Source organism: Carcharhinus amblyrhynchos, chromosome 24 (assembly GCF_965287045.1).
Source record: "Carcharhinus amblyrhynchos chromosome 24, sCarAmb.v2.hapA, whole genome shotgun sequence".
In the NCBI taxonomy this organism is placed as follows: domain Eukaryota; kingdom Metazoa; phylum Chordata; class Chondrichthyes; order Carcharhiniformes; family Carcharhinidae; genus Carcharhinus; species Carcharhinus amblyrhynchos.
Window position 1 is genome coordinate 37,931,044 of NC_137347.1, and position 14,715 is coordinate 37,945,758.

The 14,715-nt window shown below is 42.5% G+C and overlaps 1 protein-coding gene across 3 annotated transcripts in view; it reads right to left on the reverse strand.

The window, feature by feature from the left end:
• LOC145357918 (lysosomal-associated transmembrane protein 4A-like) overlaps positions 1-6,261 on the reverse strand; it is a 29,718-nt gene extending 23,457 nt beyond the window's left edge. For all 3 annotated transcript variants that reach the window (XM_080211489.1, XM_080211490.1, XM_080211491.1), the window contains exon 1: positions 6,136-6,261. In XM_080211489.1, coding sequence (XP_080067615.1) covers positions 6,136-6,231 — 96 coding nt within the window. In that variant the 5' untranslated portion in view covers positions 6,232-6,261. The remainder of the gene's footprint in view (positions 1-6,135) is intronic.
• Positions 6,262-14,715: the final 8,454 nt, after the last annotated feature.

Genomic DNA, 14,715 nt, shown 5'->3' on the forward strand with positions numbered 1-14,715 from the left:
TGAAGGATCCTGCTAGCTTCAGATCAGCAGATTTGTCATCTGCTTAGAACAGTAGATTAAAATTGAAGGTGGCAGGTTCTGTGCAGGATGTCAGAGGGCAAGTCGATTTTAACTACCCTCCCAGCACCAGCCAGATGGGACTAAAACAGTTTAAAACTGTTTTGCTGTTGTGACTTTCACGTCTTTGAACATTTATTTGAAATGATCTTTTCATTTCTATGTCTCTCAATCACTATCCTTATTTTTTCATAGTTAACTACAGGAGTGCACATCATGCACAAATGCTAAAACAAAATCTAACTACTGTACTTCGCCTCTAAAATCAGTTCTACAACTGTTTTTTGAAAGAAAGGAAAGGAAAGATAACACATAATCAGGAAAAATGCCCATCTCAACAAGACATCCATTCTCTTATTGATACATGCTTGGCAGTTTTCAATGCACATTTCAAACAATGCTTTTGGTCTTCAAGAGGAAAAGCATTTTGGATTCTGCTTTTTTAGTGTCAGACAAGTCTGTACTGGCCTCCGGGACAGCTTGAAGTATTGCTTCTTGTATAAACAAGCTGCTCAGACAACACAATCACCAGAACAAAGTACCTCAATGATAAGACTTCACTACAACAAAAATATTTTCATCCATGTGATTTTTTTCTAATATTTCAACTAGTTTATCTCCAGATTAGAAGTGTGTGCCGCTTCCATTAGCTCCCATTCTAGGTTACTGCTTTAGTAACTTTTTTAAAAAAATTAAGAATCTCAAGGTATACTTTTCTGCATATATGAAGTTTTTAAGAAAACACATTTTATTTTTATAACAAGATCTGGGTTATTAGCAATTGCTGTGTAAAAATGTTCTTCCTTGCATCTGGCTGGTTCAACTCTTGTTCAAAACCTTAAATCAGTGTCTTCATGTCCTTGTACCATCATCTATGAAAATTAGCTTGTATTTTCCCCACTTTTCTCCCTCAAATCTCCCTTCAACGTCCTTTGCTCACATTGCTTAGATTTCAGATGAAGCTTGTTTGACATATCCTTAACGAATAACAAGGCCTTTCGATACAAGAGAAATACTGGAGCCACCAAGGGACCCAATCTTAAATCTGATCTAAAGCAAAATACTGCAGGTGAATCACAGACTCAACAGCATGGAGACAGGCCATTTAGCCCAAACTGGTCCATACTAACCAAAATGCCCATCTAAGCTAACCTTTTTTGCCTGTATTACATAGAATCCCTAAAATGCTGAAAGAGGCCATTTGGTCCATTAAGTCTGCACCGATGCACAATCCACCCATGCCCTATCCCCATTATCCCATGCATTTACTCTAGCTAGTCCCCCGACACTAAGGGACAATTTAGCATGGCCAATCCACCTAACCTGCACATCTTTGGAGTATGGGAGGAAACCAGAACACATGGAGAAAACCCATGCAGACATGGGGAGAATGTGCAAACTCTGCACAGACAACGACCCAAACTAGGAATTGAACCCAGGTCTCTGGTGTTGTGAGGCAGCAGTGCTAATCACTGTGCTGCCCATTTGGCCCATATCCCTCTAAACCTGTTCAATCTATGTATTGTTCCAAATGCCAATGTGTTTTCCAAACGCGGATAAACGTGCAGTGGTCCGTTTTGGCAGGACCAACAGGATGCAGGAGTACAATATCAAGGGTAGGAGTCTTAGCTGGGTTGAAGAGCAGAAGGATCTTGGGGTCCAGGTCCACAGGACTCTTAAATCGGCCTTGCAGGTGGAGGATGTGGTCAAGAAGGCGTATGGTGTACTGGCCTTCATTAATCAAGGGATTGAGTTTAGGAGTCGGGAGGTAATGCTGCAACTTTATAGGACCCTTGTCAGACCCCACTTGGAGTACTGTGCGCAGTTCCGGTCGCTTCACTACAGGAAGGATGTGGAAGCTATTGAGAGGGTGCAGAGGAGATTTACAAGGATGTTGCCTGGATTGGGAGGTATGCCTTACGAAGATAGGTTGAGGGAGCTAGGTCTCTTCTCCCTGGAGAGACGAAGGTTGAGAGGCGACCTGATAGAGGTTTATAAAATGTTGAGAGGAATAGATAGGGTGGATTCTCGGAGGCTATTTCCCAGGGCTGAAATGGTCACTACGAGAGGACACAGGTTTAAGGTGCTGGGAAGCAAGCACAGAGAAGATGTTAGGGGTAAGTTTTTCACTCAGAGGGTGGTGAGCGAGTGGAATCGGCTGCCGTCAGTGGTGGTAGAGGCGAACTCGCTGGGGTCTTTTAAAAGACTTCTGGATGAGTATATGGGATCGAATGACATTGGAAGTTACAGATAGTTCTATGGCTTGGTAGGTATAGATGTGGTCGGCGCAACTTGTGGGCCGAAGGGCCTGTTTGTGCTGTGGTGTTCTATGTTCTATGCCTTTTAAAAGTTGTCAATGTGCCTGCCTCAACCACTTCCTCTGGCAGCTCATTCCACATACATACCACTCTCTGAGTAAAAAAAGTTGCTCCTCAGGTTCCCAGTGATCCTTTCCCCTCTTAACTTAAACCTATACCTTCTGGTTCTTGAATCCCCAATCGTGGGAAAAAGACTGAGTGCATTCACCTTATCCATGCCTCTCATGATCTTATACACCTCTATAAGATCACTCCTCAGTCTTTATTTGCTCCAAAGAAAAAAGTCATAGCCTGTCCAATCTCTCCCTATAACTCAGTCCCTTGAGTCCTGGCAAATTCTTGACAATCTCTTCTGCATTCTCTCCAGTTTAATAAAATCTTTCCTATAGCAAGGTGACCAAAACTGGACACAATACTCTAGGTCTGGAATCACCAATGTCTTGTACAAATGCAACACAACTTCCCAACTTTCATACTCAATGCCCTGACTCACAGAGGCAAACATGCCAAAAGCCGTCTTCACTACCCTATCTACTGGTGACTTCACCTTTAGAGAACTGTGCACCAGAACCCCAAGATCACTCTGTTCCATGATACTCCCTAAGGTCCGATCATTCACCGTGGAAGTTCTACATTGACTTGACGTTCCAAAATGCAGCACCTCACATTTATCTTCCTTGAACTCCATCTGCCATTTCTCGGCCCACTTCCTCAGCTGATCAAGATCCTGCTGCAATTTTTGATAACCTTCATCACTGTCTACTATAACACCTATTTTAGTGTCATCAGTAGTCTGACATGAAGTTACTGTGAAAATCCCCTAGTTGTCACACTCTGGTGCCTGTTCAGGTACACAGAGGGAGAATTTAGTATGTCCAACGCATCTAATCAACAAGTCTTTCAGACTGTGGGAAGAAGCTGGAGGAAGCTGGATAGAGGATTGGTTGTCAAATAGGAGGCAGAGAGTGGGGGTCAATGGGTGCTATTCGGATTGGCGGTTGGTGACTAGTGGGGTGCCCTAGGGGTCGGTGCTGGGGCCTCAGCTATTTACCATTTATATAGATGATCTGGAGGAGGGAACCGAGTGCAGGGTGTCGAAATTTGCTGATGACACCAAGATTGGGGGAAAGGCAAATTGTGCGGAGGGTGTGGAGAGTCTGCAGAAGGATCTAGATAGGCTGGGCGAATGGGCCAGGAAATGGCAAATGGAATTTAATGTTGGCAAGTGTGAGGTGGTCCACTTTGGTAGGAAGAATGGTAGGAAGGACTATTATTTACGTGGCGAAAAACTGCAGCAGGCGACAGTGCAGAGGGACCTCGGGGTCCTTGTGCATGAGTCGCAAAAACCCAGCTTGCAGGTGCAGCAGGTGGTCAGGAAGGCAAATGGGATGCTGGCCTTCATAGCGAGGGGGATTGAATATAAAAGTAGGGAGGTCTTGCTGCAGCTGTATAGGGCATTGGTGAGGCCGCAGCTGGAGTACTGTGTGCAGTTTTGGGCGCCGCACCTGCGCAAGGATATTTTGGCCCTGGAGGGAGTGCAGAGGAGGTTTACTAGGCTGATACCGGAGTTGAGGGGATTGAGCTATGAGGAGAGGCTGAATAAACTAGGCTTGTACTCGTTAGAGTTTAGAAGAATGAGGGGAGATCTCATTGAGACGTATAAGATGATGAATGGGATGGATAGGATAGAGGTGGAGAGACTCTTCCCGCTCAAAAAAGACAGTAGGACTAGGGGGCACAGCCTCAAGATAAAGGGGAGGCGGTTTAGAACGGAGTTGAGGAGGAACTTCTTCACTCAAAGGGTAGTGAATCTCTGGAATTCTCTGCCCGTTGAAGTGGTGGAGGCTGCCTCGCTAAATATTTTTAAGAAGCGGGTTGATGGGTTCTTGATAAGAGAGGGGATTAAGGGTTATGGGGAGAGGGCGGGAAAGTGGAACTGAGCCACAACAGATCAGCCATGATCTTATTGAATGGCGGGGCAGGCTCGAAGGGCTAGATGGCCTACTCCTGCTCCTTATGTTCTTATGAAACCCATGCAGACATGGGGAGATCACGCAGACTCCCCACAGACAATAGCCCAAGCTGGGAATTGAACATGAGTCCCTGGTGCTGTGAGGCAACAGTGCTCATCCAGATTTGAAAGATTAGCTGGCTCTGTCGAAAGTAATCCAGTTTTGAATCTTTGGCAGCGATTTAACCATTTTCATTCTGAATGCTGGGGTGGACATGAAACTGGGAGTGTTTCAGATCCAACTTTTAGGCCTGTTTTTAGTCCCCCCATATGCACTTTTTGTGCAAAATTTTGAGAGCATCTGATCTGTGCTGCAGAAGGCTCTGGGCTTAACATGCCCAAAAGACTGCAGAGGGAGACAGTGCACATATGCAGGCCTCTGATGTTGCACATGAGAGCTGTCAGGCCCTGCCACTGCAGGCTATCTGAAGCAACTCCCTCTCCATGTAATCACGGAATTCCGTGGCCCAAGATGCAGCTCCTGCCAAACCCCCTTGCCACCCTGATTGATCATGGGCCCCCCCCCTTCCCCACCAATCGCAGAGTGGCAGTGAGCCACCCTTCCTCTCCCCACCGATCATGGACTGCAGAGTGGCAGTGGATCCCCTCTCCCTTCCTCCCCACAACTGATCATAGACTGTAGAGTGGCAGTGGACTCCCTCCCCATTAACCCCTCCCCCATTGGTCCCACCCACCCATTAGCCAGTGGGCATTGCCTGGGTGCCCAATGGGCATTGCCTGGGTGCCCAATGGGCATTGCCTGGGTGCCAGGGTAGTACTGCCAATCTGGCACTGCCCAACAGGCACCCCCTTGCCCTCAGCCTCCCCAGGGAGAGAGCCTCGATGGCCTCCAACGTCACTGGCGAGGCCAAATTGACTTCTCCCCATTCAAGGGGAGCATGTCTACTCCTCGCCGGTGAGAACCTCTCCCAGCGAGGTCATAAAGGGGGCCGAACCCGGATGACTGAGCGCCAGGCTCGCTAAGCAGATGTAAACGCTCATTTCAAAAGATTTAAGTACAATAACCTGCCTCTCCCCATTTCTGGCGAGAGGCTGACTGCGCCGGATATCAGGCACTTGTAAAATGGCGCCAGTTACGAAAATTGGCGCTAATCGCACTCAGCTTTTTAAGGCCACTTTACCACCGCGTCGTGACTGAAAACAGATGCGACGGTAAAGTCGCCCCAATTGGCTCTATACTCTCTCCACAGATGCTGTCAGACCTGCTGAGATTTTCCAGCACTATCTTGTCTTTTGTTGCAAACTCCAGCACCCGCAGTAATTTTGCTTTCATCCCTTGAGAACTTGCTGGATTTGGGAACATTCTCAAGCGGACGGTATTGTAATCTCTTCCCCCTATTCCTTTTTAAAACCCATCATGTATTATTTAAAGCGTTAATAATGACATAAAACAACATCCCGTTTGTTGTTTTTGCGGTAAAGTCGAGCAACGTTTAATTCGAATTTCAAACGGTAACCGCTGCTAACGGTTTCTCCTCGCGCCTGGGGACGGTTGGAGCCGGAAATGGAGGGAGGAGGAAGGCAGGAGCAATTAGACAACGAACTGCCCTCAAACCACCGCACCCCAAATGTCCACCTCACAGCAAGTGCCTCCTTTTGTTTCTCTTATTTTGTTTAAATTAAGGTATGGTGATAAAGGGCTTTGAGGCGAACCTGATTTTATCCCCCCCCCCGCTTTCATACAGATTTATTTCTGAATAATTATTTAGTCTTATTTATTCCACTCACCGTGTAAGAAGCGGTCAGGATGATGGTTCCTGTTCGGACATGGCAGAAGAGACACCTGTGACTGCCGTGGTATATACTAGAGACAAACTTCACCATGTTGAGCCTTGTTGTTTCGTGGTATTAATGGGCGAACAAACAAAAAAGGAGGGGGTAAAGTACTATATGATAGTGGGGGGGGGGGGGGGGGTGGTGCAGGCTCTTTAGCTTTAATGTCACCTCTCCCTCTCTCTCAGGGACCCGTTAAACGGCCCAGGATGGAACTTACAGCTTCGCCACTTCCTGCTTCTATCTCCCATGACAACAACTTGAGAAAGTTTCACAAGTTGGCTTTGGGTCATCTGTTTTGCTCTCTCCATCTGCCAGTGTGCCCTGAATCTAACACCAGCCGGGTTAAAAGTTTTTTTTTAAAAAAAAGAAAACAGAAAGAACGAACTCAACATTAATGGGACTCCAGGGATAAATAAAGACCGAAGAGAACAATCGAGGGTGGGAAAAAGAGGCATATATTAAAGATAGCAGAAGAGGCATGATCAACAAGTTGCAGAGACTAGGGAGGAAGTAAAAAAAAGTAAAAAAGAACTATAACATAAACCAAAATAATAAAATATTTTATAGACACATCAATTAAAAAAAAGTTCTGATGAAAACTAGGTTTAAGTTTTTTTTACTTTATTTATGAGTGTCGCGAGTAAGCTTATGTTAATACAGTTAATATGAAAATCTCCTAATCGCCACACTCTGGTTCCTGTTTGGGTACACTGGGGGAGAATTTAGCATGGCCAAACCAGCAAGTCTTTCGGACTGTGGGAAGAAAGTGGAGCACCCTGGGGGAAACCCAAGCAGACATGTGGCGAACGTTCAGACTCCACACAGACAGTGACCCAAGCTGGGAATCGAATCCAGGTTCCTGGTGCTGTGAGGTAACAATGCCACCAAAGTATGGTGGACACTGGAATCGGAAACACAAACAGAAAATGCTGTAAAATCTCAGCAGGAGACCTTTGGGGAGGTGATAGCCTACTGGTATTATCACAAGACTTTTAATCCAGAAACTAAAAGAGAAAATGCTGGAAAATTTCAGCAGGTCTGGCCTCATCTGTAAGGAGGGAAAAGAGCTGATGTTTTGACTCCAGATGACCCTTTGCTAGTATTTTCTCTTTTAAGATTCCTGTATCTGCAGTAATTTGCTTTTATTAATCCAGAAACTCAGTTAATGTGCTGGGGACCTACATTCGAATCTTGTCATGGCAGATGGTGGAATTTGAATTCAATAAAAATATCTGGAATTATGAATCTGCAGATGACTATGAAACCATTGTTGATTGTTTGGAAAAAACCCATCTGGTTCACTAATGCCCTTAAGGGTAGGAAGTCCGCTGTCCTTACCTTTGGCCTACATGTGACTCCAGAGCCACAGCAATGTGGTTGACTCTCAAGGGCAACTAGGGATGGGCAACAAATGCTGGCCAGCCAGCAATGCCCATGCCCCACGAATGAGTAAAAAAAAACTAGCTATATCTTTTCAACCTCTCGGTCCCACAAATGAATAAAAAAAAGTCTGTTGGCACCTGTGGTCAGAGGATAGAGCCCTGTCTTCCATTTTCTTCTGTCACGAAAAAGACACAAAAGTCTGAGATCACATACCAACCAACTCAAGAACAGCTTCTTCCCTGTTGCCATCAAACTTCTGAATGGACCTACTTTATATCAAATTGATCTTTCTCTTCACCCTAGCTATAACTATAACACTACATTCTCCTTTCCCTCTTTTTGTCTGTATAGTGCGCAAGAAATAATACTTTTCACTGTATACTAATGTGGGTGACAATAATAAATTAAATCAAACCAAAGCCAATGTTTTGAGTCTGGAAGACCCTTCGTCAGAGCTAAAGACAAACATAAATGTTGTTATATATTTCATGGTCAATTCAAACTTTATTTTGTACACAGCATAGGCTGCCAGGGACACGTTGGCCTCTGTTAAGGTCACCCAGGGATATATTGGAATTGCCCACCATTCATCCATTCATTTTTTTTTTTGTTGCCTATTTTTATCTCATTTCCACCCATGGCAATCTGGTGTTCTTGAGCACATGTTCTGTCTGGCATTATTGGAAGGCTAATCTCAAATGGGAATCAAAATGTAGGCAGGTCCTTGCTTGCTGAAAATTCATTAAAACCAATTCAGCTTTACGAAATCAAATCAGTGAAAGAAGTATTGTCATTTGGTAAGCAGGGCACATATTTTTCTGAAGTGATTTATCCCAGAATTGTAGACAAGGATTTGCAGTCTGGATTTCCCACTGTTAAAATTCACAATTATATGGAGAAGGGTAGTACTTTATCAAACTTATTTTATTGTATTATAGATCATAGCTGACCTACATACATGTTTTTGCTTTCTCTCACCCAATCCTCCAAAATATATATGCTGCTGTAACAGTTAATTTGATGAACAATATTTCAATGCACTATTCTTTACAGTTCTGCGAGGGGATAAATGTGGTTTTCAATTTGCAGACTAAATCCCAGGAAATGAACGACCTGTTCAGTTTTTTGTTTGCTGATGATGGCTGAGGGAGGAAAGTTAATTTTTAAAAAATCATTTATGGGTTTTCAGCATCTCTGGCTAAACCAGCATTTATTATCCATCACTCGTTGCCCTTTAGAAGGTGATGGTGAGCTGCCTGCTTGAACTCTGCAGTCCCAGCGGTGTTAGTGAAGGAGTTCCAGGATTTTGACTCAGCAACAGTGAAGGAAGGATGATATATTTCCAAGTCAGGATAGTGAGTGACTTGGAGGGGACCCTCCAGATGGGAGTGTTCCCAGTGCTGCTGTTGTTCCTCTAGATGGTAGTAGTCGTGGGTTTGGAAGGTGCTACCTTGGTGAGTTCCTGCAGTACTTCTTGTAGATGACACACATGCCTGCCACTATTCATCGATGGTGGAGGGACTGAATGATTTTGGAAGGGGTAGCAATCAAGTGGGCTGCTTTGTCCTGGATAGTGTTGAATTTCTTGAGTGTTGCTGGAGCTGTATTCATCTAGGTAAGTGGAGAACATTCCATTACACTCCTGACCTGTGCTTTGAAGATGGTGGACAGGTTTTCTCTGCCCGTTGAAGTGGTGGAGGCTGCCTCGCTAAATATTTTTAAGAAGCGGGTTGATGGGTTTTTGATAAGAGAGGGGATTAAGGGTTATGGGGAGAGGGCGGGAAAGTGGAACTGAGCCACGACAGATCAGCCATGATCTTATTGAATGGCGGGGCAGGCTCGAAGGGCCAGATGGCCTACTCCTGCTCCTATTTCTTATGTTCTTATGTTCTTATGTTCTTATGTTTTGGGGAGTCAGGAAGTGAGTTACTTGCTGCAGAATTTCTGGCCTTTGATCTGCTCTGGGTGGAATATTCCCCTATTTGAGTACTGCTATGGGATCTTTTGTGTCCAAATGTTCAACGTTTCATCTGAAAGACAACACCTTCAACAATGAATCACTCCCTTGACACATATACATGTCTTCTTTCTTGCTACTTAACCTTTACAGTGTCCAGCATTAAAGACTGTCTTCAACAAAGAATAGTCAGTGAATGAAAATAGAATACAGCTGTATGTTACGTTTCCTTTTGCTTGTAAAACAAATCCACATTTTGAGCAGTAGTAGATTATGAGCAGCTATACAAAAAAAAAGCAGAAAGGCCTGATCTGCAAATGAATCAATGATAAGCATTTGCATTATAATCAAGTGGAAAAGGTAAGGTAGTTTACCTTAAATTTAATATCTCATTCTGATCTGTAGATCGTTAATCATACTTTCTTGCATAGTATTGGATATAATTTTGTGAGTCAGTGATTTATTTGTTTTGTAATTAAAAATCAAGTTAAAAACCTGTGTAGTTGATTTAATAATTATTGACTCAGAAAATCACAAGAAGCTTGTTGATTTTCCTAATGTATAATCACCACCCACATTAAAAAATTGCCAAGTGTTAATGTAATTAAAAAATATAGTTTTAAATGAATGGTTAACAGACTTTTTGAAACAAGAAATCTAGATGGAGTACATTTACCCAAGTTTGAAAAGAGGAAAAGAAAAGTCAAGATATATCAATAACTTATACTTCATCTACTTGTATTTTTAAAGGCAATGTGGATACGGCTTCTAAGGATAGAGTAATTGTTTGGAAATAATAAATTAGATTAAAGACCATTGCATTGGGCTGGAATTTTACTGGCGTATGCTGGGTCCTGCGGCCTGGACCAAAAGCGGATCCTGAGCGTGGGTGAATGGCAGGTTTGCAGAGGGGATTTTACTAGCTTTGGTCAATTAAGAGGCAGCTGTACAGATATCACCAATAGAGGCTAGGGTGGCTGGGGATGGAAAGGGCACCTCCAATTTGAGGCTCTCTCAAAGGCCAGTAAAATTTTTTTTAATGTGCTGGGTATGCAGGCTATTGCCACCGAAGAATCCCTCCAGGACATGGGACTTCAGGAAGGAAGGTCCATTCCTTGCCCCTGGCAAGCCATCTCACTGAACCTGGCGATATCCCCACACGGCAGGGATTGTTCTGACACCAATAAAATCCTTTCATTGTGGTAAAATGGCTATTAATTGGCCCTTTAGCTTTGAGAACCCACTGTCCTTAGCTGGATGATGCACCTGTCCTCGGGATAAAATCACTGCTATTCCCTATTCAATGTGGATTTCTGCTCCCCATCTGAGCCTGATGGCAAGGTCCTTAAGCCTGCAAGGAAAATCCTGTTCCACACCTTCAAATAACTTTACCCTGAATCATTCTTCAATGTTGTTCAACTATATTTGCCTCTATCATCTTCATGATCTTCCTCTTGTTTTCTTATTAGTAACGAGCACCAATGAAGATGGAACAATTGTTTGGAAATAGTAAATGAGATTAAAGATCATTGCATTGGGCCAAAATTTACTGGCATATGCTGGATCCTGCAGCCTGGACCAAAAGCAGATCCTGAGTGTGGCTGAATGGCAGGTTTGCAGAGGGGATTTTACCAGCTGTGGGCAATTAAGAGGCTATTATGTTGACCACTTGATTGTTCATCACATTCTGCACTGAACTCCTGCAAAGCATCACATAATGCACCAAGAGGCACAATGGTGCAGTGGTCAGCACTGCTGTCTCACAGCACCAGGGACCCAGGTTCAATTCCCAGCTTGGGTCACTGTCTGTGCAGAGTCTGCATGTTCTCCCTGTGTCTGTGTGGGTTTCCTCTGAGTGCTCCATTTTCTTCCCACAATCTGAAAGATGTGCTGGTTAGGTGTATTGGCCATGTAAATTCTCCCTAAGTGTACCCAAACAGATGCCAGAATGTGGTGACTAGGGGATTTTCACAGTAATTTAGTTGCGACGTAAATGTAAGCCTACTTGTGACATTAATAAACTAAACTATATTTAGAATGATTCCAGTTTTATATATGTATTGCATGCATATACATTGAATTTTGAATATAAGGCTGTTGACCAAGTACTGCATTTCACCATCTTGATATTTTGTACTCAGACTAAGGAACAATTGATAAAACAGTTTTGTAAAGGTGAATGGGATGCTGGCCTTTATAGCGAGGGGGATAGAATATAAAAGCAGGGAGGTCTTGCTGCAACTGTAAAGGGCATTGGTGAAGCTGCAGCTGGAGTACTGTGTGCAGTTTTGGTCGCTGCACTTGCGCAAGGATATTTTGGCCTTGGAGGGAGTGCAGAGGAGGTTCATTAGGCTGATACCGGAGATGAGGGGGTTAGACTGTGAAGAGAGACTAAATAGACTGGGTCTGTACTTGTTGGAGTTTAGAAGGATGAGGGGGGGGATCTTATAGAGACGTATAACATAATGAAAGGGATGGATAGGGTAGAGGTAGAGAGATTCTTCCCGCTCAGAAAGGACAGCAGGACTAGAGGGCACAGCCTCAAGATAAGGGGGGGAGCAGTTTAGAACGGAGTTGAGGAGGAACTTCTTCACTCAAAGGGTGGTGAATCTCTGGAATTCTCTGCCCGTTGAAGTGGTGGAGGCTACCTCGCTAAATATATTTAAGGCACGGGTAGATAGGTTTTTGACAGACAAGGGAATTAAGGGTTATGGGGAGAAAGCGGGAAAGTGGAACTGATCCAGTTCACATCAGCCATGATCTTATTGAATGGCGGGGCAGGCTCGAAGGGCTAGATGGCCTACTCCTGCTCCTATTTCTTATGTTCTTATGTAAATTTTATAAGTTATAGCATAATAAACCAGCATGCATGACAACAAAATAAAACACTCATTAAATTCACTTTATCATTAATACAACAGACTGAGCTCAAAACATGGATTCCCCTGTCCCTGTTCTGTCAATGTTTCATATTTTTCCTATGGATGTGTTTTATTTTCTACATGTGCCTGTTTACAGGTTTTGACTTTTTATATCAATTTTAGACACAGGTTCTTGAATAGGTATTACAATTTCTCATTATTGATATCCAGCACAAATGATAGGAGGTTACAGAATCATTTGAGACCTTAGGTGCTGGTTATTCCTGCCTGTTTGCAAGTTTTCTCATGCCCAGGAAGAATCTCATGTTCAGGGTTATGAGTTAGACCAAGGCCGTAACTAGCAGATTTTCAGTGGTGAAGGCAGATGAGAACCCCAAGGGACAACAGTTGCTCACAGCTTGAGGATCCTTCAGGGAGTGGTTTTGTGTTTCCTTTAAGCACATATGAGGAAGGCTGTCGATAACTACCTTATATATTCTTTTCCCTAGTCACAGTACACATTGAAAATTAGATGGGATGCTCTTATGAGCTACAGAAGGGACAAGTGCAAGATCGAGGGGTTTGAGTAAATGCAACTCACTTACTGCAAGACAAATGATAGATACTAAAATGATGATGTTTGATGTATATAGTTTAGTTTGGAAACTTGTTAATTTGTTTTGTTTCAAAATGATCAGTCACTGTTTCTGACCTTGATGCAGTAAGTATGGCACTGCAACATCTTGATGTGAACAACTGCAACTCTTTCAAAATGATAGGTATATGACTATCACTATTAAATAACCAGATTGATACTGGAAAGTTGACCCCATCAACTCAAATTCGCTGCTGGGGGATTCCTTGGGTGATGCTTAGTAGGATGAAATTTTGATAGTATAGTTAGCTAGCAAGCATTAAAATGCAAGGAAAAATACATAACCTTTCTGAACCAGTAGTTCCAAGCTCCATTCTTAAACTGTGGTGAGTTCCATGTGCGTTTGAGGTAAACCATGGTGGTCCATATGACCCTTTGTGGTTAGTTTATTTTTGGCCCATCTGCAGGCATCTCTAAATCTTTTGCACTCATTCTTTTCTGGCTTTGATATTCTTCTTTGTTTTGGCCTGGTTTTGTGGGTCTTGTGGGCCTTTTGAGCAGCTATCTTCTCAGATTTCTTTTTCCTAACCACGGAGCTGAGTTATGTGTTTGATATTTTTTGACATTTCCTCCACATTGAGGACTTCTGATCTATAAATTGTTTTTCACACAGCACATTGAAATAAGGTCAATTTGCATCTTTTTGCCTGTAGCTATGAACATTTGGCTGGAAATTACTCTTGAAGGTCACAGGAACAAATACATTTGCCGATATGTTAAGTCAGAATAGGGAGAAAATGTGAAATTTAAAAATGTACATATGAAGTATGGGTCTCATTTATAGCAGAAATATAAGTTACAAAACTAGAAATATCACTGACAATTTAGTAAATAATTGTTTAGCACACTTGTATGACATTGTTGTGCCTGGTATTGGATCAAATATTAATTATTAATTAATTGATTTAATGGACTAAAATGACTATTAAAGTAGTGACAGAGGAATGTATTATATGTATTAAACTTTCATCTCCCAATGATGTTAATATGGGCATTGTATATTTTGTCTATTTTTCTTTCCAAGGCCTGAGCTGTGAATTTCCACTTTTTAAGTAATCAGAAGAATTTTTTTCTTCTTTTAAAATTAATCATGGCCAATAAAACACAGATAACTGTAGTTTTAAAGTGTGTGATTTCTGAGAATACAATTTTGCATGCAGACCATCAATTATGGAGAAAGATGGGAATTCTTATTTGTAAAAGAGATTTTATTCTCATCTTGCTCTGTAACATATCTGTCCAGTTTTTTTTTCACTTGATGCTTTCTACTACTGAAAGAGAAAAGTATATTACAATAATGATTTAAACACTGTTCTGGATATTAATAACATGATATCATTCATCCTAAGATAAAATTACAAATAGATTTAATACTTACTAACCTGCTGGTTCTGTAATGACCAAAAGTGGCTCAAGTATATTGATCACCATAGGGAAGATACATTTAACCTCAGTCAAACTTTTAATGATAAGAATGGAAATGTACCATGGCAAGTTCCTTGAAATCTTTCCAAATGTCTGAAGCAGGAATCTAAGGAGGAGTAAGTAGTTTATAAGTCACAGTTTTACAAAATCAGAATCGTGTTTCCTCTGGCCAAGACTGCTTCCTACCACACTGCATCTTCTGTAATAGTACCTCTATTTGCCTATTAAGCTTTTGCAGACTGTTGGAATGT